The sequence below is a fragment of the Lynx canadensis genome, chromosome D2 (genome assembly GCF_007474595.2).
Source record: "Lynx canadensis isolate LIC74 chromosome D2, mLynCan4.pri.v2, whole genome shotgun sequence".
Taxonomy (NCBI): domain Eukaryota; kingdom Metazoa; phylum Chordata; class Mammalia; order Carnivora; family Felidae; genus Lynx; species Lynx canadensis.
In genome coordinates, this window is record NC_044313.2 from 67,636,586 (window position 1) to 67,661,780 (window position 25,195).

The following is a 25,195-nucleotide window of genomic DNA, read 5'->3' on the forward strand; positions in this document are numbered from 1 at the left end:
GGGTAATACCGTATTAATACCCTTAATCTATAATCCTAACTATAGTCCTCAATTTATCAAAATCTTATTCCCAGTCTTTTCCCTTTGTCATAATTCCTGGCAACTTTAGTTAACATATGCAATTCTTTTGTTTATGAAATACTTCTTAAATCCCTAAAAATACAGATGTTTCTTAGGAAAGGCATAAACCCAATTAACAATCATCCTTTCTAAATCTCTGTGTTGTGTATTTTATTTAATCCTTTAACGATTAGGATGGGTAGTTTTAACTCTCAGTTTGGATCCATTCCATGATAGTACATTTGAACAGAAATAAAAATGTATTCTTATACATTAACAACTTTGCAGAAAACTTCAATATTGTGCTAATCATCATATATGAAAAATTTCAAATATATGAAGTATTGGGGTACCTGAAGGGCTCAGTCAGTTAAGCGTCTGACTTTGACTCAGGTCATGATCTCATGGTTCGTGAGTTCGAGTCCTGCATTGGGTGGACCACTCAGAGCCTGGATCCTGTTTCGGATTCTGTCTCCCTCTCTCTCTGCCCTCCCCCACTCACGCTCTGTCTCACTCTCTCAAAAATAAACATTAAAAAAATTCAAATATACAAAGTATCAAAATGAATAAAACTGTATTAATACCTTAATAAAAGAGTTAAGTCTCAGGACCTTGGCTTAGTGGTTCCCAGACTTTTAGATTTCATGGAGTAGTTAAAAAAAAAAAAGTGGGGACCAATATAGGGCTGCCAACTTTTTATTTTGCCAATTAAAGATATTTAAAGCAACTAATACTACATCAACATTTCATAAAAGGATAGTTCAATACCACAAAAGTAGGAATAATCTTATAATAAAAATTAAATTCAAACTGATAACCTATCAGCCTTTTTCTTTTTTCCTTTGTGGATGCTGAAAATTTAGGCTTGGCCTAGAATTTGCAAACAAATTGCCTAAAACGCCATTTTGTTCAACCATTTTAGGGGCTGAGAGGTGAGTGGCTTTGCCTGAAATCAGTTTGTGAAGAATAGCTTCTAACAACCAGTAGATAACATACTCTCACAGTACACAAGCACTAAACATGTTGCCAGTTAGGAACCAAAATCAATGTTTATCTTAAAACCAAACCAAACCAAACCCAAATCCTTCATAACTAATGAAAAAAATCAAATAAATCCATGTACTTTGTAGTATAAAGTCTTGGTATACACAACTGTACCTGCTACAATTTGTGAAGGAAAACCCCAACACATAAGTTATCATAATTATATAACCTATGTTACAAATGCTATAATCTTATCTGTAAGCTTTTAATTCTCCAAAATGTTCATTCTCAATTATATGGTTTATGGAAGATGCTTAATAAATGTCTGTTGCACAGATGAGTGCCACTTTCAGTCACTGCAAAACAAATTTCTTTGTAACATTAAAAACTCTCAACCTCGCACAAATTTCTATTTTGGAAATCACTGGAACATGTATGTACAGACACAAAAAGATGGTGGTGGTGTGGGGAACCCTATTTGCCTGATTTCTCAAATGAAAAAGCAATCAGAAGCTTCAGCGTGCTTAAATAAGAACAGTATTTGCACACAAGGACTTTGTATAAAAACATCACATTAATTTAACCACACCCACTTCACCTTTTTAGGTTAAGTAACATGAAAGTTCTAAAGGAATTCTAACTCAAAAGCATGTACCAAAATTTTAACATGACCCTGGGAATACATTTATCTAAATATTTTGGATGATCAAAATGCTACAGTAGATATGCATTTCAATTAGGTGATCACTTCTCATTTCACTATAAACATACACATAGTCTTATCACTTTGAAAAAGTTTTCAGAATTGGCACTAATTTCTTCCCCCTCTCTCCCACTAGCAATAAAAGTGCATGACGGATAATGCAATTTCAAATTCAAAGTTAAGGAAACCGTTTAGTCTATTAAAAGGATGTCCCTGTATCAGAAACTGCGAGTTCATGGACTTACTTTTTAAACAATTAACATTTAAAAGCATGACAATTCTTGGGGTGCCTGGGTGGCTCAGTCGGTTAAGCCTCTGACTCTTGATTTTGGCTCAGGTCATGATCTAATGGTTCATGGATTTGAGCTCCTTGTCAGGCTCTGTGTTGACAGTGTGGAGCCTGCCTGGGATTCTCTCTCCCTGCCGCTCTCCTGTTCTCTCACCTGCTCTCAAAATAAATTAAAAAAACCCAAAAATTTAATGTTTATTTACTTTTGAGAGACAGCACAAGGTTGGGGGGGTGGGGAGAGGAAGAGAGGAAGACACAGAATTCAAAGCAGTCTCCAGGCTCTGAGCTGTCAGCACAGAGTCTGACAAAAGCATGGTGCTTCTTTTGCAGACCCACTGGTACTTACTTAAAACAGGAGGAAGAGGCATGGAAAGAAAATCACCTTAAGGAACTGATAGGTAGAATCAGAGTTTGTAGTATTTTAGATTTTGTATTGAAGATGTGCCTTAAAGACAGGTCTAAGTAAGTCCTATAAGCTGCTTAAAACCAGTATACACAATTTTGGTATAAACTTTATGTGCTGTAATACACAAAATTGTACATTAAAAAAATATCAGTGATCCTACATAATATAGGAATGCTGATAGTTGGTTTGTTGATTCCTGTGATTTCCAAGGTAATTCTGAATTTTATCAAGTAGAAACGTGTTACCTACTACTGCTGAGAATTCATGTATACTAAAAGAAATGATGGGAATATTTTCATTACCTTTGTCAATTTCAATTGTATGCCTGTATTATGTATATATCTTGTCCTGATTTTTCCTTCTGACTCACAAAACCCAAAGAACTAAAACATAAAGCTGTATTTTCTTATTACCTCTGTTTGTCAAGAAGAGAATCAAGGTCATAACAGGTTTTTCCTATATTAAGAGATTAATATAGCTTAATCACACCCAATTTACTTTCTAGGTTAACTAAGTAATATTAAAAGGTGATGATTTTTCTTTGAAAGTACAATCTACATATACATCATTCTGAGAATAATTTAATGTATTAACTTCAACATACAACTATATTCTAATATAATTATTTTAAACGTAAAGAAACGGATCCTTACAAGACCAAGATAACCCATGGGCCATAAGGTTCGTTTTTACTTTTTCCTTTTTTTGTTTAAACAAGTGTGTACCACGATGGTTCAACAAGTAAGGCAAATGCTGTGAGTATGAAAGCTGCAATTTGCAATGTATCACATCTAGAACCCAGGGGAAGTGAAATAGACAGAAGTGGTAGCCATTCCAATTAAACAATCAGGTAACATCATGACTAGTTGGTTTGCAGCATCAAAACTGTTCATTTAAGTTTCCTTTTTCTTAATGATCAGAGGTCCCACGTTGTCTCCAGTCTCTTCATTGTGTTTTGTGTGAGATCCATCACAGAATGGGAACTAGGAAAAGAGAGAATGTCAATGTCTAATTGCAACATCAGTATTAATTTGATAGAGTAGGGGTGATGCTTAAGTCTCATATAGAACATGATAACTCTTAAAAAGATTTTCCTAGACCACCTTATCTAGGTGTTCTTATAAAGAGCCTATATATACCAAGTATATATACCAAGTAGAAGAAGAAATCAACTTGTGAATAATACACAGATCATTATTTGCATTTCCATTTGTGATATTTATGGATGCTGAATACCTTTTTCATGTTTATAAGCTACTTACAGTTATATTTCCCTTCCAGTGAACTATGTCCATTTCCCATTTATTTGTAAGAGCCTAAGTTCATTTGTTTAAAATCAATTTGTGTATTTATTATCCCTTTTCTGATCACCTTTGTAGCAATTTTCTCAACCCTTATTATTTTGCTTAGTTTTTCATATTAATTTCTTCACTTTCATACACATATGCCAGTACTTCCCCTTTTAACATACTTCATGGAGACATCTTTCTCTTAGAGATGTGGTATTTTCATTACTCTCCATGACTGCACATTTTAGATATAACTAATATTTTGGGGTCCAGTGGGAGAAAAAGTGAGAGAAGTAAATTTTTAACAGTGCTTCTCAGAGTATGCTCCAAAGAAGTTAAGTCCTGAAAGATGTTCTGATTTGGTTTCACTGCTTTAAAAACATACCAGGTAATTCTCCTGATTTGTAGCATACATTATTATTTAAAAGAAATCCTGCTATTAAAAAATACTATTTTAACTCAAAATTTCCCAGACTGACTGAACCATGGACACTTTTAGCTTGATATGCATTATCCTAGTGTTCTATACAGCACACTTTACAAAATGCTGTTCTAAGATCCTGTTGCTTCAATATTAGAGGCTGTACATTTATTGTTTATACCTCTGTTCATAATCTTAGCAAAGTAAGTTCTACCCATAAATGTCTATTTATAGGCTTTACATTGCCTACACTGCTGGGATAAAAACTGTGTTTAAAAAATATGCTTCACTATTTGGTATGGCTAGGTTTCCTTCACATTACTCTTGTTAGACCTTCCCTGTTTCGTCTCTACCTACCTTTATTAAACGTTACCTATTTACTCTTCCAGACAAATGAGGATTTTCTTTTGCCAAGTACAATTTAGATTTTCTTATAATTTTCATCTTCAGGTCTCATGTATACTCTGATAACATTATTTCTTCTGTATAGGTTTTATAAAAGTCATCGTAATTAGGTATATTTTCATACTTAACTACTTATACTACATATTATCAATGGTTTTTGTAAGTACCGTATACCTTTCCTACTGTTAAATGATAAAAATAGGAATTCAACATTTTAGGTGTCTCCTCAGGTTTTTACACTTAGAAGGTCCAATTACACCAGTGAATTATTTTGTTTCCTCCTATATTTATACCATTTATTTTCATTTCACAATAAACAATGATAGCTAGCATCTTGGTTTTGTTCTTGATTTCTTAAATGTACCTACACTCTGAATCTAAAGTGTCACTATTTAGTATAATGTTCACTACTGCATTGAAGAGGCCTATTTAGAAGAGTAAAGTAATAGGAGGCTTAGCTTTAAGACTAAAATTGCCTCGGGGCACCTGAGTGGCTCAGTGGGTTAAGCCTCCAACTTGGGCTCAGGTCATGATCTCACAGTTCATGAGTCTGAACCCTGTGTTGGGCTCTGTGCTGACAGCTCAGAGCCTGAAGCCTGCTTCGGATTCTGTGTCTCTGTCTCCCTCTCTCTAGGCCCCTACCCCACTCGCTCTGTCTCTCTCTTTCCCAAAAATAAACAAACATTAAAAAAAAAAAAAGATTAAAATTGCCTCATTACAGTGAAGGGTGTATAATTTTAGATACCTGAAATCAGACAGTGAAGGTATATAATCTTAAACTCTGACATTAGAAGCGTCAAATAATAAAATAATATTTGATTGATGTTAAGGAAATTCCATTTTAATTTTACTATTTATATATAATTTCAAGAGGCAGTAAATTAGTTAAAAATTACAGAAAAACCTAAGGTATCAGCATATCTAATATTTCCAAGTAAAAATTCTATTTTTGGGGTAGATGACAACATCAATGTAACATATATAAAGCTTTCATTCTTTCTCTTTCTTTTAGGTCAGTAAGATATGGTACACAGTATATTCGTGTTAAAAACAAGTCCTTATAGCAAAAACATCGACTTAAGCTTTTTTTTCTTGGTATGGATGAGGAAAAAGGCCATAACAATCCATAAAAAATCAAACTAAAATGTACCCTGTAGCAAAGAACAGCATTTCAAAGTGACGTATGTTTAATCAACACAGGTGATTTTACAGTGAGAATAAAGGTTTACATTGTAAAAGACACTATTTTTTATATACAGCACACACAAAACATGTTACTGTAGTTTTACATATATGGTATAAATTGTATTTCTGAAAAATGAAGTATTTATCAATTAAAAAGCCTCAAAGAACTTACTGAAATAGAATGTGTATTTTTTAAATCTCATCTTAAATACTAGAAAAATAACTTATTTTAAAAAATAATTTTTCTCTATACATAGACTCAAGAACAGGAGATGGGGTGCCTGGCTGGCTCAATCGCTGGAGCATGTGGCTCTTGATCTTGGGGCTGTGAGTTGAAGCCCCATGTTGGGCATAGAGCTTAAGGGGGGGAAAAAAAAGCACTGTGGGCACTGATAACTACTATGCCTAGATGCCAGAAGAATGGGAGAGAAATCTATAGAGAAATATACAAAGATAATCTAATGAAAGAAAGCCATACATCTAAAATGAGAATATGCTTTTTATATAATATCTAATTCTGCCTAAAAACTAAAATATGCCTGTTTCCTGTTTTATTTTTTTTTTTAATTTTTTTTTTCAACGTTTATTTATTTTTCTTGGGACAGAGAGAGACAGAGCATGAACGGGGGAGGGGCAGAGAGAGAGGGAGACACAGAATCGGAAACAGGCTCCAGGCTCTGAGCCATCAGCCCAGAGCCCGACGCGGGGCTCGAACTCACGGACCGCGAGATCGTGACCTGGCTGAAGTCGGACGCTTAACCGACTGCGCCACCCAGGCGCCCCTGTTTCCTGTTTTAAAAGAAAAAAAACCCAAGTATTTCTTTAAAAAGCAGCAAATAGTAGATCCTATTTCTTTAATAAACTTTCCTGCTTTCATAATATATAAAGCTTTTTATGATTTTAAAGTGTAAACTAAGCATTAAAAATCATTTTGTTCAGAGACACAGATGTCTCTTAATAGTACTTTCTTTATCACCTAATCCCAGGAATTACTGACTTAAGTCAGAATCCTCTTTCCAACTTCATGTGATTATTCATTAGAGAGTTTTCATTTTAAGTTAATGAAAACAGCAAAAAAAAATTTTTTTTTTCAACCAAGGACCAAAATGAGTTACTTCAAGATTGGATTAGCAATCTCTTAAGAATACATTGTCCATATTAATGGAATATGCTTATTGAAATTAATTCATGATTCTCAATATATCAATACATAAAAGTAAAACCTAAAGAATCAAATACTTGATGGAAAAAAGTTTAGCTCATATGTGATCCTAATATCAAAGATGCCAGTGTTTGTTATTTAACAAATCCTGGAGAAAAGTTTGTAAATTAAATTGGCTGAATTTCCTGTATGTCCAGAAAATATCCTATTATGTTTGTTAACCCAATTAGAAAACTAATCCCAAATTATTTTTAAAATTAGGGAAGAGAAGGTTTAGAAAAGCGACTAGAATAAATGATTAGGATAAATAAAACTAGAGATTCTTGCTTCTGATTTGGAAAGCTAGCAACATCATCAGTCTTATGTAAAATATACAAGATTTGTTTCTTTTCAATCTCCCCAATCTCAAATTATGTTTCTGTTTTTTGGATTTTTCAAGATAAATAATAAATAAATGTTCCTCCATATCTCTTCTCTCTGCAACAATTAAAAGAAAAAAACATTTATCTTCCTTCTCCAAACTTTGTATTTTTAATGAGTTTGGATTTTATTTCCCAAGGAGGTTGCCTGGGGCTATATTGACTATCATAAACTGCTCTCAGAAATAGTCTTGCTTTGGTTGAGAAAGAAAACAAGGGGCGCCTGGGTGGCGCAGTCGGTTAAGCGTCCGACTTCAGCCAGGTCACGATCTCGCGGTCCGTGAGTTCGAGCCCCGCGTCGGGCTCTGGGCTGATGGCTCAGAGCCTGGAGCCTGTTTCCGATTCTGTGTCTCCCTCTCTCTCTGCCCCTCCCCCGTTCATGCTCTGTCTCTCTCTGTCCCAAAAATAAATAAACGTTGAAAAAAAAAAAATTTAAAAAAAAAAAAAAAAGAAAACAAAAGCAGTAAGATCTGATACTGAGAGAATATGACATTTTATTCCATTCTTAGGTACTTACTTTAGTAAAATGTAAGATAGTAGATATAACAGAATTACAAGACTGTCCTTATGTGATTTGGACAAGCTATGTAACCAACACTCAGAATTTTGTTTCTATGAAGAAATGGGCTCAGTGCACCCACCTCCAAACCATCAATAGGATGGACTTTCTATTACACACATACCCTAAAACAAAAACAAGCCCACTACTAACAAAAAAACCCAATTCAAATCATGAAGTTGTAAGTGAAACAAAATGATTCTATATAGTATGTTCAGTTGCATTTCAATTTCAATTGAGCTTCCGATAGTAACTGGCATGTCTTTCCTCCTTTTTTTGATTTCTTAGTGTGCATCCTTCTACTGTCCTTGTTCACCCTCTCCTGCCTCCTGGATGGCCAAAATACAACTGGGAGAGGGGGAATTAGCAAGACTAGGTTGCATACTCTTTCCTCTGACATCAAAGTTCTCTCATTTCCTTATTTCGAAAATAAGGCTTTCCCTTCCTTCCTGAGTTTCACCTCTGTGCTCTTACTCTCATTTCCTTCCACCCTCTTTCAAGAAGGCACTGTCTCAAATAATACTTCCTTACAGTCACTTTAATCGTTTCTACTCTATTGGCTCCTTTCTTTCTCAAGTCACATATGGATAGCCCTTTTGTGAAATCCTATGAAGAGGCCAGTTTCTCAAACAGCAGAGGGCATACCAATCCTGGGGGGAAGAGAAGACTAATGAGGCAAAATGTAATTTCTGCACACTGCTAAGAGATCTGATTCATGAGGTCTGGAAAAACCACTAAAAATGTTAGACCCACACAATAGGTTACCAGTGATTGTACATTAAGAATGAATTAGAATTGAATTAAAGTTTCTATCACATGTAACTTTTCTTGAGATAGGTATAATTTTGTCATATTATAAACACAACTGGTTTGTATGAGGAAAAGATTACTGAAAATGAAATCAACAGAGTCATCTAATCAAAGGTATTAATTACAAGTCTTTTGTGCACTGACACGTAAATGTGTGAGTTGGCAGCCCTATGATAACCTTAGGTACCTCAGGAACATGGGGAGTTTCCAACGATACCTGAAGAATAAGAACATCCATTAACATGAATAATATTAAAGGTAAATTCTTAATTGATTCTGTGGGAATAAAAAGTTTCTAAGATTCAGTGAAAATTCATAACTGACAAATCCTAAAGGCAAAGGGGATCACTAACAGTATAAAAGATAAGCTTTAAAAAAAGGGGGGGGGAAATGACTGGTCTGGCATTCCTTTCCTTGAAGTCTACCTGTGGGAATAACCACCTCTAGTTTAACCATCTAGAAACTCTAAACTGCATGATGAAAAAATAATCCTGGAATGTTTTGTTGAATTATAAAGGCTTATAAATAAACCATTTAAACCACTGTGTCCATTTGTGATTCTTCCTGAAATACTTACAATCTTAGTCCTTTTAAGTCCCTATTTGCTTTACTGACCTTTTCTTTACCCTCTGGGAAAACCAAACCAAAGCAAACATCTTTTACTTGACCCCCCAAATCTATGCTTTAGAGTTCACTCAGGCAGTCATTGTATTTCCCCTGCTTTCCATTCACTGTCATATTTACTGAAATTCTGATATACACTCAGACTTCTAGCATTATTCCATTGAAATGACACCAAAAGGTCAATTGCCTAATTGTTTAACCCAACTCTTACTATAATATTCACCTAGTTGTCTTTGCACAAGCTGATATTCACAGCCAAATCTTTGAAACCTTCCGTTTTCCACTGTGAAACCATGATATTCTTAGTTTTCTTCTAACTCTGGCAAGATTTCATTTTCCTTTTTGGCTCTTATTCCTCTTTCCAAAATGCAAATAATTCCCTAAGATTTCATACTTAGCCCTTGATTTTCATCTGCATGAAGGATCTGCTGGCATTCTTATGCTTGGCTTAGTTTTGCTGATCTCTATCTCGAACTCTGATGTCTCAGCCTTAGACCCACATTTCAGATTGTCTGCTGGACATTTCCATTCAAATGTCACCTCAAAATTCACTTTGGAACTGAACTCCTTGTCATCATCCTAGAAAATCAGCTTTTCTTCTTGAATTCTTATTTCTGTTAACAGCATCATCTCTTCTACTATTACAGGTTTAGATACTTTAATGAGTTTGTTTTTCTCCCCCAATCTCTCATATAAATCAGTCAGTGCATTTGGCTGATCCTTCCCTCAAAATGTTTCCAATATCTGTCCATTTTTCTCCTTTCCTAGAGCTAGCACCCAGTGTAAGTATCATGACTTTTAAATTCCTGACAAGAAGCTCCCCAATGTCTGGAGGCACAAACTCCTTACACAGTTACTCAGGAGAGCAAGGACCAGACTAGATTCTACATTGATCTCAGCTTTGATCACTTGAGTCCTTTCCTACAGATTCTGAGAAAGAGTTCCCCAAACTTGCTAGTTTATTCAAATACCACCAATCTTTCCAGGGGCAATTTAACTCCCATGTTTATCACTATGCCTTCCCAGAAAATTCTAGCCCAGTGTAAGCTCTTTCTTCCACTTAAATCACCTGTGAGTCTACTGTACACATCTATGATACCTGCTATTTTACTATTTAACTTTTCCCATGCATATATAGAAGACACTAAATGATCACTGACTAAAGAACGACCACTCTGACTTATAAATTCCTGAATTTCTAAAGATACTGTTTCTATATTTTGGTGAGCAACAGGAGAATAAAACCTAGTATGAGCATAATTAAAAAAAACAAACAAACCAGGTGCAGTCTATAAATTATTATTGAGGGTTATTTTCTAGAGACCCTACTAGTACTTATAAATAATCCCACACACCAAATGAACAGTGTTCTTTTTAAGGTACAACTTGCAGTGGGACTATTAATTTTTGGTGCACATTCCATATATTCATCAGTTTTCAGATACAATGACATTATCTAAGTACTGTGTCACTGGATTATACAGCATCATTGTATTGGGGGAGGGAGTTAGAATACACTTTCCAGTGCTTAGTACGGGACTTCTTCCTTAATTGTGTAATGGCTTTCCACCATGGGAAAAGGTAGTTCCTGAGAAGTGCTTTCCGAAACAGATATATCATTTTTTATTGTCTATTTTCTTATGCGTTATAGGGTTATCTTTAGTGAAATCTGTTTAATTTAAATGCTAATAATGGCAGTACACACAGTATTTTTTCACCATATTTCTCACAATATATCAGAAATTCTGAAGTCATTCAATATATGAAGCTTTTCAAGATGACCTTAGGAAAGCATTTTACTATCTTTAGGTCACTAGCTGGCATCACTGTCTAAAAGCTGCCTAACAGCTACAGGTATTATAGATGATAGTTCCAAATGGAAGCCTGGTGAAATGTAATTAACACAAAAGGAAATAAGATTTTAAAAAGTCCTGTTCGATATTTAAGTATAGGAGCTACAGCTTAAAGGCACCAGTTCGTAGAGCATGTGACTCTTCATCTCGGGGTTGTAAGTTCAAGCCCCATATTGGGTGGAGAGACTACTTTAAAACAATAAAATCTTAAAAAAAAAAAAAAAAAAAAAAAAAGCAAGCTTAGATACAGGGCAAATGTATTTACCAGATAAGAAATTTTCTGTCTTCTTTTTTTAAATATTTGTCTATTTTTGAGAGAGAGAGAGAGAGAGAGAGAAAACGCACACAGGCAGAGGAAGGGCAGAGAGAGACAGAGACACAGAATCCGAAGCAGGCTCCAGGCTCCAAGCTGTCAGCATGGAGCCCGATGCGCAGCTCGAACTCACAAACCACGAGATCGTGACCTGAGCCAAAGTTGGATGCTTAATCCACTGAACCACCAAGGTGCCCCCAGATAAGAAATTTTCAAGGGCAGTTTCCAAGTTTCTCTTGAATTTTTAAAAACTTATTCTAGAGTCCATGAGCTTGAAAGCTCAAGAAAAGAATTTACTTTTTCTGTGCCTCTTTAATGTTTTAGGCTGCATACTCTCTTTCCTGGTAGAGTGGAGGTAAAGATCCATGTGGGGAGGAAATCCTAAGAATAAATAAAGGGATTCTTCTCTCTTCTTGGCCAAGAATACAGTTACATTCACCTGACCTCAATAAGGGAAAATAGAATTTTATTGCACAGTAGTTAGATGTTCTAGGAAATATATTCCTGAAGAGTACATGGAAAACAGAGAAGAATAAGATGCATTAAAAAAAAAAGAAAGAGGGGCACCTGGGTGGCTCAGTTGGTTAAGCATCCGACTTTGGCTCAGGTCATGATCTTGTGGTTCATGAGTTCAAGCCCTGTGTCAGGCTCTGTGCTGTCAGCTCAGAGCCTGGAGCCTGCTTCGGATTCTGTGTCTCCCTCTCTTTCTGTCCCCCAACTCCACTCAGGCTCTGTTTCTCTCTCTCTCTCAAAAATAAACAAACGTTAAAAAAAAAAAAAAGAAAAGGAAAAGGGATACCTGGCTGGCTCAGTCGGTAGAGCATGGGACTCTTGATTTCAGGGTTGTGAGTTCAAGCCCCATGTTGGGCACAGAGATTACTTAAAAACGGGGGGGGGGGGGATATCCTAACAATATCTGGTGATATATGTTTGATAAAATAGTTTAAAAAGAAATGCAACATTAAAGATGGCACTAATATAAAGGACTTGTTTATCCTCACCTTTTTGGACCTCCAACAACGGCAGTACACAGCTTTATCTCCCAAATCCTCCATGTCAAAAGCATGTACTATCTTGGGGTTGTCTTTCTGGATGTGAAGGTTTACCATAGATTTGTTGCGATGATCTTTAACATAAAATCTTTTGTAAGCTAGATAACCAATCGCAGCTGTACCAGCAGCAATAGTAACTGCTGCGATCCATTCAACTAGAGTAAGGAAGGAAAACAGGAATAATTATCAAAACCAAAATATATGCTAATAATGTGTATTTTTACTAACATGAATATTCAGGAAATCCAGTTTTTGAGTTAAGCATCCCAATAATCAAAGGTTTTTACTGTTAACAAAATGATCACAACACATTGGTGTAATAGTTCTTGTTAAGACTTCCCAGCCTTTACTGAGGTAATTGTGTATTTTCTATTGAATGCTGATGGCTAAATCAAGGTAGAAGGAAACTTAAAAATTATTTTATAGATGGACAAGGAAAAACCATGCTTAATAATTTTTAAAGTGCTCATAAATAGATTTAAAATACACGTAAGCCTGTAGATACCTATTGCTTAAAAACAGACAAACCCTGATACATTAAAAAATTCAGATGACGGGGTGCCTGGGTGGCTCAGTGGTTGAGTGTGCGACTTCAGCTCAGGTCATGGTCTTGCAGTTCGTGAGTTCGAGCCCCGCGTCGGGCTCTGTGCTAACAACGGCTCAGAGCCTGGAGCCTGCTTCAGATTCTATCTCTCTCTCTCTCTCTCCACCTCCCCTGCTCATGCTCTGCCTCTCTCTGTTTCTCAAAATAAATGTTAAAAAAAAAATTCAGATTACAAAGACTCCCCTCCCCCCAAAAATCAGGAGGTGATTATGTTAATAAAATGACTCATCAGAGTTCATTTAAATAGCAGGTCCTTTAGTGATTTTAAAATGTAAAATAGGGGTGCCTGGGTGGCTCAGTCAGTTAAGTATCTGACTTCTGCTCAGGTCATGATCTCCTGGTCTGTGAGTTCCAGCCCTGTACTGGGCTCTGTGCTGATGGCTCAGAGCCTGGAGCCGCTTCAGATTCTGTGTCTCCCTTTCTCTCTGCCCCTCCCCCCTCACTCTCTGTCTCTCTCTCTCTCAAAAATAAAATAAACATCATAAAAAATTTTTTAATGTAAAACAGAACTGGTATCTGAAGGAAAAAAAGGACAAATGAAACAAAACATAACTGGTATCTGAAGAAAAAACAAATAAAGGACAAATAAAACAAAACCACCCCTTAACACTAAACATTCAAAGAAATATATCCAGTAGGATTCTGGGCTTCAAAGTCATTCAAAAGTGTTTGTTTTTAAATTTCAAAGTGCTTTCTCATTAGAATAAAAATCAGAATATATTAATTTCATATAAAAGATGAATATAATTAGTCTCTAATTACACAGAATATAATATTCTCACTTAATATATTCTAAATTTCCATTATCCACCAGTGTATGAGGATTTGAATTCTCTACAAACTTCATTTTAAATTTAATGACATTTTTCTACTCAATTATTTGCTTGACTAACAGGCCATGTTTTCATGTTGCCTTCAAGGAGCCCTTAGAAACCCAAGCACTTAACTACCCCAATTCCACAGAACGCTGGAGAGAAGAAAGCTCTGCATAGTCTGGTTAGCCTCAGCCTCAGAGGAGAGTTGTCTATTCCCAGCATGGAGTGGACTGCAAGGAAGAAGTTGAACAGGGGTCAAGGTAAACACACTGGACTGCTTCCCAGCACTTCCTGAGTCAGATCTTCACAGTATCTCAAATAAATTCCCAAACTATCGAATAAAGCCCTAGAGAGATAAGTACAAAAAACATATTCCAAGGCCAAATAAAAACATATAATGAATAATTAACTGTATGGCTTACTTGCACTAGAGTCAAATTTCTTATTGCACTAAATGATTAATCACCATTCCTAATAGTGCCCTACATTAAATTGGAGCAAGCTCATTCTTACAAAACTGTAATGGGAAGGAACAACCATTCTCACACTTAGTTCCTTTTAGCTTGGTGCTCTCTTTTACCTTATTTAACAATTTATTTTTTATCAAATGTTTGCACGTTCCTTGGATTCTATTTTCAACCATAGTATTTTTCTTTACATTAATAGTTTATTTTCTTCCTACATCATTTTCATTCTTCCTTGCTGAAATCCCCTAAGATAAACAAACGTGATGTCCTTCCCAGGTGCTGCGTGACTGAGAAAACAAGTTAGTAAGTTATTTGACAGCTTCAAACCTTTGGACTCATTGAAGAATGTTTTTGACTACACAATTTTTGTAGATTGGTCTTGAATTTTAGTGCTGCTTCATGATATTACCCTGCAGCAATTCCAAGCAGGGCTCAAACTTTGCTCTGATTTCTAGCCTGGTTCATGATCTTCCTTTTTGATGTATTATTTACCATGGAACTCTCTTGAGAAAGTATTCTCTATGTCAGGAGCTGTAGCAATGCACTTCTAAGCTAATGGAAAGTCACTCTGAACAGCTAATGTACCTATCACAAAATGGGGTAAAATATTCCTTTGCTTGGTATATGCTCAATTATGTTGGCTAAATTTTATCACTAGTATAAACTTAAAAGGAGGAAATATCCCAAAAGAATAAAATAACACAACTCCCTAGATACTGTTGATCTTAGTTACACCTTACTTTTTAGGTGAATTATGAAGTAATCACTAACGATTTATTTTAATGGTGCCTACATATTACAAAAAGGCCTGAGATCCAAGGAACAACTAAAATTGGTTAAGATTAATTTGTCTCGACATAAAGAGGGAGTCCTATAGGAATTTCTGTCTGAAGCTAATGATAGGTTAAAAGAATCTTTAACCATGAAAACATTCTTGTAGTCTCTTTCCTCTGAATCCAATATTAGCCACTGAATCCATATGGTGACTTTTCTTTTAAAACTTTACCTCCCTGGAATTTTTGACAGTGGAATAAATGACAGAATAACTGACACAGAAAAGAGGCAATAGAAAATGAAAGAAATGGGAACTGACTCTAGATATTACTGAAAAGTAGCTGCCCCATGGGGAATCAAAACATGCACTGTAACCGTACCCCTTAACAAGGGTCACTTTTGACCCTATATAAATGTCACAGTACCATGTGTGCTAGGAAAATGGCTTTGCATTTGCTCCAATTGATTTTTCAGAATCATAGAGCCAGATAAATTCTTAAGAATTTCCCTTTCCCCTCTTCACAAATCCTAATTCTCTAATTTGTCTCATTAGAGACAAATGGAAAAGTTTCCAGAATAAGAAATTTGTTTTATCATTTCCTTATTGCAGCCTGAATCAGTTTTTTTTTTTTCTGGCAAAAAGCTGTGGATGCCACTGGCAACCCTAGAGAAAAGAAGGAAAAGGAAACAATGTAGAGATAGTCAAGAATGACAATGGATTTAAAAGTCAATAATTAGAATAGAGAAAGAATTGAAAACCCAAGATAGTAAACAAATAAAAACAATAAAACCGAAGTGATACTTAGTTCTTGGTAGCAGATATCTTCTATTAAGAATAAACACAATCTCAGAGGCAAAAAGAGATTTTACCAAGACTCAATTTTTAAAGACATTTCAGTTGGCACCTCTCAGACACTCTTTATCTTGAGCACTACTTCTGCCTTGTCAGATTTTATCCTCACTTCCCTTCTCTATAGATAGCTCTCTACAGGTAACAGTATTTCTACACTTATATCAAACTCCACTCTGCCCAATTTTGCTTAACAGTGCTTTCTATGTACACAAAGAAATACAACTGATAAGCCAATATAAAGAACAAAATGCAGAAAATACCTTTCTAAATAATCCCTCCCATTCTTACTCTTCCCTTGGTTTACTACTGTATAACCCTGGTTTGTATAATATAATATTGGTTTTCTCTCAGCATTATTCAGAGATTGAGAAAACATAAACTTGTCTCCAAATCCCTTGTTTATAACCCATTCCTCAGCTTTTCTCTACTGTGGGAATAATTTTGCTTTAACTTAGAAATCTCACCCTTTCTGTTCCTTTAACCTCTTTTCTGTCCAAAATGGTCCTCTCTTGCCCAGTGTCAACTGCCACAGAATCAGAATGTTCTTTTCTTCTCAGGAGAGGGGAAGGGGAGCTGTGTTTAAATCTTTGCCTCCCTAGGTCTCTTCCCCAGATTGGTAGGGTGTGCCTGGTAATGTTTTTTTCTCAGGCCTGGCACACAGGTGGTGTTCAATGTTAGCTGGGTAAAAAAAAATAATAGATTACTAATTTGAATTTGCAACTCCATCTGTCCATCTTACCATCACATTGCTCTTATACCAAATGACTTATCTTTGACCTCATCTTAACTACTGTATCAAAGTGTGGGATTTAAACATTTCAGATTAAATATAAACCTTTATTATGGAATATTTCATTTTTTTTTCAACGTTTTTTATTTATTTTTGGGACAGAGAGAGACAGAGCATGAACGGGGGAGGGGCAGAGAGAGAGGGAGACACAGAATCGGAAACAGGCTCCAGGCTCTGAGCCATCAGCCCAGAGCCCGACGCGGGGCTCAAACCCACGGACCGTGAGATCGTGACCTGGCTGAAGTCGGACGCTTAACCGACTGCGCCACCCAGGCGCCCCTGGAATATTTCAGACATATATACAGGGATTACTATAATGAACTCCTATGTACCCTCACCCAGCTCCACCAAGTATCAACTCACTACCAATCCTATTACATCTATAGACCCCAACAACCCCAATATTTGTTTACTGTTTATAACCTGAAGGAGCAGATTCAATGAGTTTTGGAGGTATCAAGGAGCAAGACATTTAGTAAACTTCCTAAAAGTCATATACTGGGTATGAGGAGGAGTCACTAGACTGGGGACTCCATAGTAGTGACTATAACAAACTAGTATCTGGTATCAAATAAAAAATAAGTTCGGTATACGTATGTTGATTATGCCTCAATAAGGGGAAAAAAAAAGGCTGGTATCATTCACCAAATGGGTATTAAGAATCATCTCACTGCATGGGATCTTAGGATTTTAATTCCACTTATCTTCACTGCCTCTCCCAGATTCATGTCCTGGCCTGATCCCCATTAATTTTATTTATAACCCACCACCCATTATTTTTCTTCTGAATATAAAGGAGAATTCTGCATGCATAGACACATCCTTTTATTTTTTATTTAACATATACTTAAAAACAGCTTACCTCTGCTAAATACTTTTCTAAGCCCTTTATAATTATTAACCTATTTAGTTGAAAACAAGTATCTTAATTCATCTTCCCCAAACTCAAAAATGCAGATTTTAGTGTGGTTTAAAAATTCAGAAAAAAATGAAATCTAAACATTACAAGGTGGATTCCTAAGACATTATCTGTCCCTACCTTGCCACATTACTATACTACATTTGAGGAAGTAAGAAGGTGCTGGTTAAAGAGTTTTACAAAGGTTTTGTGTCTTTTGGCAGTCCTCCTAACAGCCTTCATGTTTTTAGGTGAAATAAAAAGTAGTTACTTCTAACAAAGTTGAGTACTTCAAGTTTAAGCTGATCACCCTCTTCACCAAGCAATTTCCTGTACCTTAGAGAAGGGCAAGTTAATGGGAAAGTCACCTTTGGATTCCCCTATGGTTAGATTTAAAAAAAGCAACCACATGTGCTCGCTTCAGCAGCACATATACTAAAAAAAGCAACCACAAACTTGTCTTGATTCCAAGAAAGATTAGCCTGCAGATAGTGTTAATAAGTCCTAGAGTTCACCTACTTCACATTTCAATAGTATGCTATCTCAATGGTTTAGTGCCCATTTACACCAAATGACTCCACATTTTAAAAACCCATGTTGGAACCTTCCAGCCTATATCACGTAAGTGCAAACTGTCTTCCTATAGAATGATCAGTGGCTTAAGTCACACGAGTATCTTATTTTACACAACAGTCTTATTCCTGAGAAAATACAGGTTTGGGTTTTTTTTTTTTTTTAACTTTTTTTTTTTTTTCAACGTTTATTTATTTTTGGGACAGAGAGAGACAGAGCATGAACGGGGGAGGGGCAGAGAGAGAGGGAGACACAGAATCGGAAACAGGCTCCAGGCTCCGAGCCATCAGCCCAGAGCCTGACGCGGGGCTCGAACTCACGGACCGCGAGATCGTGACCTGGCTGAAGTCGGATGCTTAACCGACTGCGCCACCCAGGCGCCCCCAGGTTTGGGTTTTTTTTAAATCAAAAACAAAAATCCCTATTTTAAATGCACCAAGGTGCCTCTATTTAACGGACTCTCAAGATGAGCATCCTTTGAAACAATTTTTGCAAATAATCACCTCCTACATACTTCATTAGTAACTTAAAAATGTCATGGGTTATCCACTTAACTCTGCCAGGTTGCCAGGTAACTTTTGGCAACAGAAGTGGAATTCTCCAACTTAAAGAGTGGATTACAAAATTAGGTCTCAAGTTAACAAGGAGCCTTTACAGAACCTGGCATTGACTCTAGATGCTCAATATTTACTAAATGAATCAATAGGGCTCTTTTAAATTAACTTCTGGACAATCTCTTTACCTTTACTTAACTACTGTTACAGACAACCAAACTATGAGACATGGCATTTTATACCTGGGCAGAGAGATCGCGTGTATCACGTAGCTGGTGCACACAGTATTACATTAACAGTTATACCACCACCAAGGATTATTACAATGTGAAGGTCTACATTAATCGACTGCTAGAAAAGTCTCTTAATTTTAATTGGACCTATGTTTCCAAAGCTAGACTAGCACAAGGAAAGCATGGCTGAGAAAGCTGAGAGCTCAAAGAACTCCGTTTTCAATCCTCTCTCCTGGACTACTGCTGATGTTGAGTGCCAGATGCCAGAGGGCTATAATTACAAAAACAAAAAAACTGGGAAAACTGAACTCGGATTGGTTTTCTCTCCTTAAAAAAAAAAAAGAAATATGCAAAACTAGGATGTGATTACTCAAACATTGCTTCAGGCTTGCAGGAAATCGACAGTCTGACGGTGATTTAAACCTGAGAAGGGGGAACCGATTTTTTTTTTTTTTAACCTTTCCTCTTTTCCAGGCCCTGTGACTTAACACAGAAGTGTCTCATGGGAGAACAAGAAAAAAAAAGCTAGCGGCGGGACCATTAGGTTTTAGGGTTTGGCTAGTTTAGGAATACTTGGTCCAGACAGGTAGATGCCTCCGTGGCCCCCATGCCTAGAGAGATAACCAATCCTTACCCTGACATCGCCCCCTTTCCCGGTCTTGCCCAGGAAGCTCGCAGGCCCGCCCAGCCCTTGCCCTTCTACATCTCAAGGTTACAGGACTCGCGGGCTCGCATGGCAGCGGTAACAGCCCAGACAGGAGTTGAGGAAGCTGCAATCGGTGCGCAGGCCTCCAGCCTCACCCGCTCCCAGGTCCCACTTCACCTCGTACGCTGGAAGACAGACTCATGGCGCCGTCGCTTGCAAGGCGTATGCACAGGACACTAAGCGCAAACAGGCTCCCACGGAGGGCAGGAGTCAAGGTGCGAGAGACGTCCTGAGTGCACCAACTCCAGGCCGCTACGGCGCAGGCGCCGCGGCTGGCCGTAAGCACGTGTGTATTGCCACCCTGGCTGATGATGAGCATGCGCGGAGCTGTGTCCCGGCCTTAAAGAAGTCTTGAGTCGGGATTTTGACAGCCCCAATACTGGGGAGCGGGAAGAGACTTAGAGAGGTAGCAACTGAGTGTGCGCAACACTAAGGGGCGGAGTCCTGGAGCCTGGGGGCAGGGCTTTGAGAATAGACAAGCTAGGCCAGACTTTTAGTCTCTTCCAGGTGTGCGGGTTTCTCTGGGCAAAGGACAGGTGCTGTAATAACACTTGCCATAATCAGGTATCTAAGATCTTATCCACAGTTTTCTTGCTCAGTTCTGCACCTGCAAGACCGGGTCCAGTCTTCGTAGAAAATGCCAGTAGCAGACACACAGGTATCAATTGCGGAGTGCTATTTCAAAACCTCACTCCTGGCGTGCATCACTTTCTAATGCTTTTGAGTCAGTTATCTCTGGGAACCTTGGAACCTGAGCTAAGGGTTGGGGGGGGGGGAGCGGCTTATTTCTACAGAAAAATGTACTGCCCCCTTCCCCCAAGATTATTCTCTATCTTCTACAGTCTGAAATTAGTGTCGGTTAAAAAATATTTTTTATAAAAGCAGTTTAGGGGGGTTGGAATTGACTCGATGTTTTGGAGATACGTTTTTAAAGAAGCTGCCTGTTTATAACTCCTATTGTCTCTATGCAGGGTGGGAGTTGGAGGGAGCTGATTGTAGCCTCCGAAGCCATACTTGGCACAACTACTACCTCTCAACTCTCAACACTTGACTGATTGCTCTTCATCATTGGGAGCTTCTGGCGTCTTGAGCTGGACCCCAATAAGCGCTGAAACTCCCACTGAATGAATGAAGGTACAACAGCTCCGCTGGCATTGTAACGCCAGCTGAGGAGTGGGTGTGAGAAAGACCTGGAACGCGCTCGCCCCACCCGGTATCCATCAGCTCTCCGGGGCGGCGCCGAGCTCCCGCCCCGCTGCGGGGGGTCCCGTCGGGCAGCCTCTGGGCATGCTCAGTAGCAGCGGCAGCCGCGGGTCGCGCAGTCGGAAGCTCGCGGCTGCGGCGGCTGTGCAGGCGGCGCTGACGCGCGCGGCAGCTGAGGGGACTGGAGGACGGCGGGAGGGGGCGGGAGCGCGGGAGGTGGGGCCGCCGTCGCCGTCAGGGCCCCTGGGAGCGCGGGGCGCCGCCGCCACCTCTCCTCGTCTCGGTTCCGTCTCCAGGGCTGCGGCGGTAACTGTGGCCGCAGCTGCAGAGCAGCGGGAGTCAGGAGCTGCGCTCCGCCGAGAGTTGGGCAGGGGAGCGCCTGCGCCTCCGCGGCGTCATGGGCCCCCTTCCTGGGCCTCAACGGGCACCAGCCGCGGGAACCCCCGGGCCTCCTCGCGGCCAAGCCTGAGCGACCCCCGGGTTCTCCGGCTCCCCCTCCCTCCGCCCTATTTTTTTCCTGCTCTCGCTGCAGCTACAGCTTCGGCTCTGTGTTATGGCAACGGAGCCGCCATCCCCCCTCCGACTCGAGGCTCCTGGCCCCCCAGAAATGCGGACCCCACCCGTGAGCGAGCCCCCCCCCGAGGGCATCCCGAAGCCGGCAGGCGGCAGGCTCCGCTTCCTCAATGGTTGCGTGCCCCTCTCGCATCAGGTGGCCGGGCACATGTACGGAAAGGACAAAGTGGGTAAGTGTGGGTAGCACGGGGCTCGCCGCTCCCCTTCCGCCTCCGCGAACCCCTAGCCGGCAGAGGCAGCTTGGCGCTCACCGGCAGGGCTGGACTCCCTGCGGTCTGGGCGATCAACTACCCCACCCCCCCGCCGGCTTCTTCCGCTGTCACCCAGAGCTCTCCTCGCGACCCTTGCAGCAAGGGCTCGAAAGGGGGGCGATTTCTAGGGTTGGGGGCGTCAGGCTAGCGGCAGGAGGTGGCGGGGAGAGGAGTGCCTGGTCTCTTCAGGAGGGTGGATGTTGGTTGGAGACGGCGTTGTTAGTGGGAAAAAAAAAAAAAAAAGGAACTTCATTTTCACTGGACGGGGAAGTAGATTCTCCCCTGCGCACAAGGTCTGTTTATTATAGGCGGGTAGCTATTGCACAAGAAAAGGAATGAAATGCAGATGATGCTAATCTGGTGCTTCTCTTTGTGCAGCTGCGTAGCTGGAGGGAAAGAAAAACAGGGTTTATTTCATTGATTCATTGAGGGCAAGAAAAAATATATGACTTATTTCATTAATTGATTGATTGACTGACTGACTGTTTGGGAACGCTTGTCTTGACTTACCCAGGATCTTTCTCCCTGCCCCGCTGAGAGGTTTTTCTGCTATCCCCTGGTTCTCAGGAGGCGTGGTTCCGGTAGTGCAGAAACTCGAATTCAGGGTAGGAAATAAACCCTGCTGTAGTACTAGAATGGTACACAGTTATAGACATTCAGTTATTCTCGATTATCTTTTTAAGACTATGTCATGGCCTGTGTAACGCATTTTGTGAGCCTACCACATTCGAAGTACAATACAGGACCTATCATAGTTTATTCTCTTGGTGATGTAAAAGTTCAATTTAGGAACCATAATTCACCTAGCTTACTCACACTGGTACTCTGTGCCATGATTACTTGGGGAATCTGATATATGAGAATGTGAGTAGTGGGGGTCTTAGACTTGGAAACCACTAGATACTTTGGTTTATGCTAGTAAAATGATTCGGGTTTAGGCTGGTAAGATAATACTGACCTTTTTAGATGAGATAACTGAGACCAACCCTGGTTATGTGACAAGCCTGAAGGCACACAAGCTACCGTGTGTTAGAATTGGGAAGCCAAGGGTCCTGCCTCAGCACTGTATTTTTCCACTGTGTATTGTTCTTACAGATTAACAACTCAACAAGGGTATTTGAAAATGGATGAGTACTCTTTTGAATGTATGTATGTTATTTCTCAAAGAGCAACATTTCTTCCTGCTTTTATCTTTACCTAACCTTTCTTTTCTCTTGTAGAAAGTTAAGCATTAATGATCATATCCTGTAGATTGCATGCCTTTCTCCCCCCTGAATTGTGCGTTCCTTGAAGTTAGAGACCAAATATGTTTATCCTCATAGTCTTGTATTAGAGATTAAATTGAGAAATGTTGAGGGGTGACTGGGTGGCTCAGTCTGTTTGAGCATCTCTTGGTTTCTGCTCAGGGCATGATCCCAGGGCGGTGGGATGAGGCCAGTGTTGGACTCTTTGCTGAGTGAGGAGCCTGCTTAAGATTTTCTCTCTCCCTCTCCCCTCCCCTCCCCTCCCTTTTCCTCTCTCTCTAAGATAAAATATAAAAAAATAAAAATAAAATAAGACTTTAAAAAGAATTGGGAAATGTTGAAAGGGTGAAAAATGACAGGTTTTTTTTTTAGTACACACAGGTAAGGAAACAAATACAGTTCTCAAGATGCTTAGCCTAAATGGAAGGAAACAATGCATTCTTGTGTGTGTCTCTTCTGGTAATGAGAGTTTGAGAGTAATTATGGAATTAGTGTTAATAGGTTTATATTGCATACTTATTGATTTATTTTAATGAATTGTAATGATAATATTCCTAATAATATTTTAGAAGCTGAAAAAAATAATTGTTTCCCTAAGGGTCCCTAGAGATCGGCTCATGTGCAACAGAGTATATGGATAAACAAAAAATCCCAACATAAACACAGTCTCAATGGTGATTGTCATTTGAGATTGTAACCATTGCTTATCAAAGTATGTAATAGTGAGCCTGTTGCCTGTTCACTAATTACAAATGTACTCTAAATGTGACTTTAAGCCACCTTTCAAAACAGTGGCTGAGAGAGTTAATTTGTCACCCAAATTACCTAATTAAAGTAGTTGAGATTCTAAATAGTTGTTAATTTTATTTATTGTTGCATTCAATGTAAAATAAGCTTTTTTTTTTCAATTTTGTAAGGTTCTCTTGACGAGGGGTAGCTTCAAACATACTGTACTAACAACCTAATAAATATTTTGTTGTATTTAATTGTCAATTATGTACACAACCTAACATATATTGTTAGTGGAAGGACACCTGAGGATGATAATCTTCCCTGTTCATAAAATGAATAACAAGATAGTCAGTAATTCAAAGTTCAAGAGTGTCTCTCTACTATCATAAATCACTTATAGTTGTAAAGTACGTTGTGTAGATCATACTTCAGTTTGGATGTCAACTGAAATTCTCAGAATAAACTTTCTTAAAGACATTGTGTGGATATTTGTTTTGCTTTTTAAAATTTTTGTTACTGTCATTAAGTAAAGGTTTATCAGTTTAGGATTGATAAACCTATTTCCAAAAAGGAGTTGTTGGCTTTGTTAAATTAAAAATTAAGAACATGGAACCAATTGCACAAAGGCACTTGAACACAAAAATAGATTTTATTACAGTTGAGTAATAAGAATGTGTTATAGTTTTGTTATCAGTTTTTTTTATATTTTTCGATGAAATAAGATTTCATGAATCATATTTCATTGAAGAACATTTCAGTCATTTCTAACAATACAAAGTTGTGTGTGTATGTGTGTGTGTGTGTGTGTGTGTGTGTGTGTGTGTGTGTGTTTTAATTGTTAAAGTAGTACATGATCTTTTCGGAAAAAAATTCAAACAACATAATTGTACCCTTTCTCCTCCTCTCCATCTTCCAGAGGTAGTCACTGGTAACTATTCCTCCTATATCCTTTGAGGTTTTTGTTTCTGGGCACATACATAAGAACATTAATACAACTCTGATTTTTTGTACGAAAACATGTATCAGCAACTTTTTGTTTTCATTCTGTATTATGTAGTATATCCATATTTTTATACTTATAATACACTTCATTCTTTTAAAATACACTTCATTATATGCTTATATATAATATACTTCATTCTTTTAGAAAACTATTGTGTTCTGCAGTATATCATAATTTAACTATTCCTCTAGTGGTGGATTTTTATATTTTCACTATATTTTTGCTATTACAAATAATGTGTTAAGCATTTTGTACATTATAGTATAGTGTATGTTACACATCGTGCAACATTTTCTATAGGGAGGTTCCACAAAAGCGTAAATGCGATCAATTTAAACTCCCAGAGCTCACCAAAGTTAGCATGAAATCTTCATTTTGTTTTGACATA

The 25,195-nt window shown here is 38.3% G+C and overlaps 2 protein-coding genes across 3 annotated transcripts in view; one reads left to right on the forward strand and one right to left on the reverse strand.

The window, feature by feature from the left end:
* Positions 1-214: 214 nt before the first annotated feature.
* On the reverse strand, positions 215-20,177 carry CISD1 (CDGSH iron sulfur domain 1). The gene is made up of 3 exons (XM_030334155.2): positions 19,919-20,177; positions 12,484-12,689; positions 215-3,425 (listed from the first exon to the last, which is right to left on the reverse strand). Exons 1-3 carry the CDS (start codon positions 20,118-20,120, stop codon positions 3,336-3,338), a joined length of 498 nt encoding a protein of 165 aa, XP_030190015.1. The 5' UTR covers positions 20,121-20,177; the 3' UTR covers positions 215-3,335.
* A 1,068-nt stretch (positions 20,178-21,245) lies between these two features.
* The window catches only part of IPMK (inositol polyphosphate multikinase), a 68,665-nt gene continuing 64,715 nt past the window's right edge, over positions 21,246-25,195 (forward strand). The window contains exon 1 of one of the 2 annotated variants that reach the window (XM_030334153.1): positions 21,246-21,747. In XM_030334153.1, the coding sequence (XP_030190013.1) occupies positions 21,558-21,747 (190 nt within the window). In that variant the 5' untranslated portion in view covers positions 21,246-21,557. The remainder of the gene's footprint in view (positions 21,748-25,195) is intronic. The other variant, XM_030334154.1, reaches the window with a different exon arrangement.

What these genes read in the sequence shown, in the direction of transcription:
- CISD1 (XM_030334155.2), bottom strand. Translation starts at nt 20,120, where the DNA reads ATGCTCATCATCAGCCAGGGTGGCAATACACACGTGCTTACGGCCAGC. An exon ending in TCTGTCTTCCAGCGTACGAG is followed by an intron (nt 12,690 to 19,918) that starts GTGAAGTGGGAC and finishes TCCTTACTCTAG; the next exon opens with TTGAATGGATCGCAGCAGTT. An exon ending in GTTGTTGGAGGTCCAAAAAG is followed by an intron (nt 3,426 to 12,483) that starts GTGAGGATAAAC and finishes CTCTTTTCCTAG; the next exon opens with TTCCCATTCTGTGATGGATC.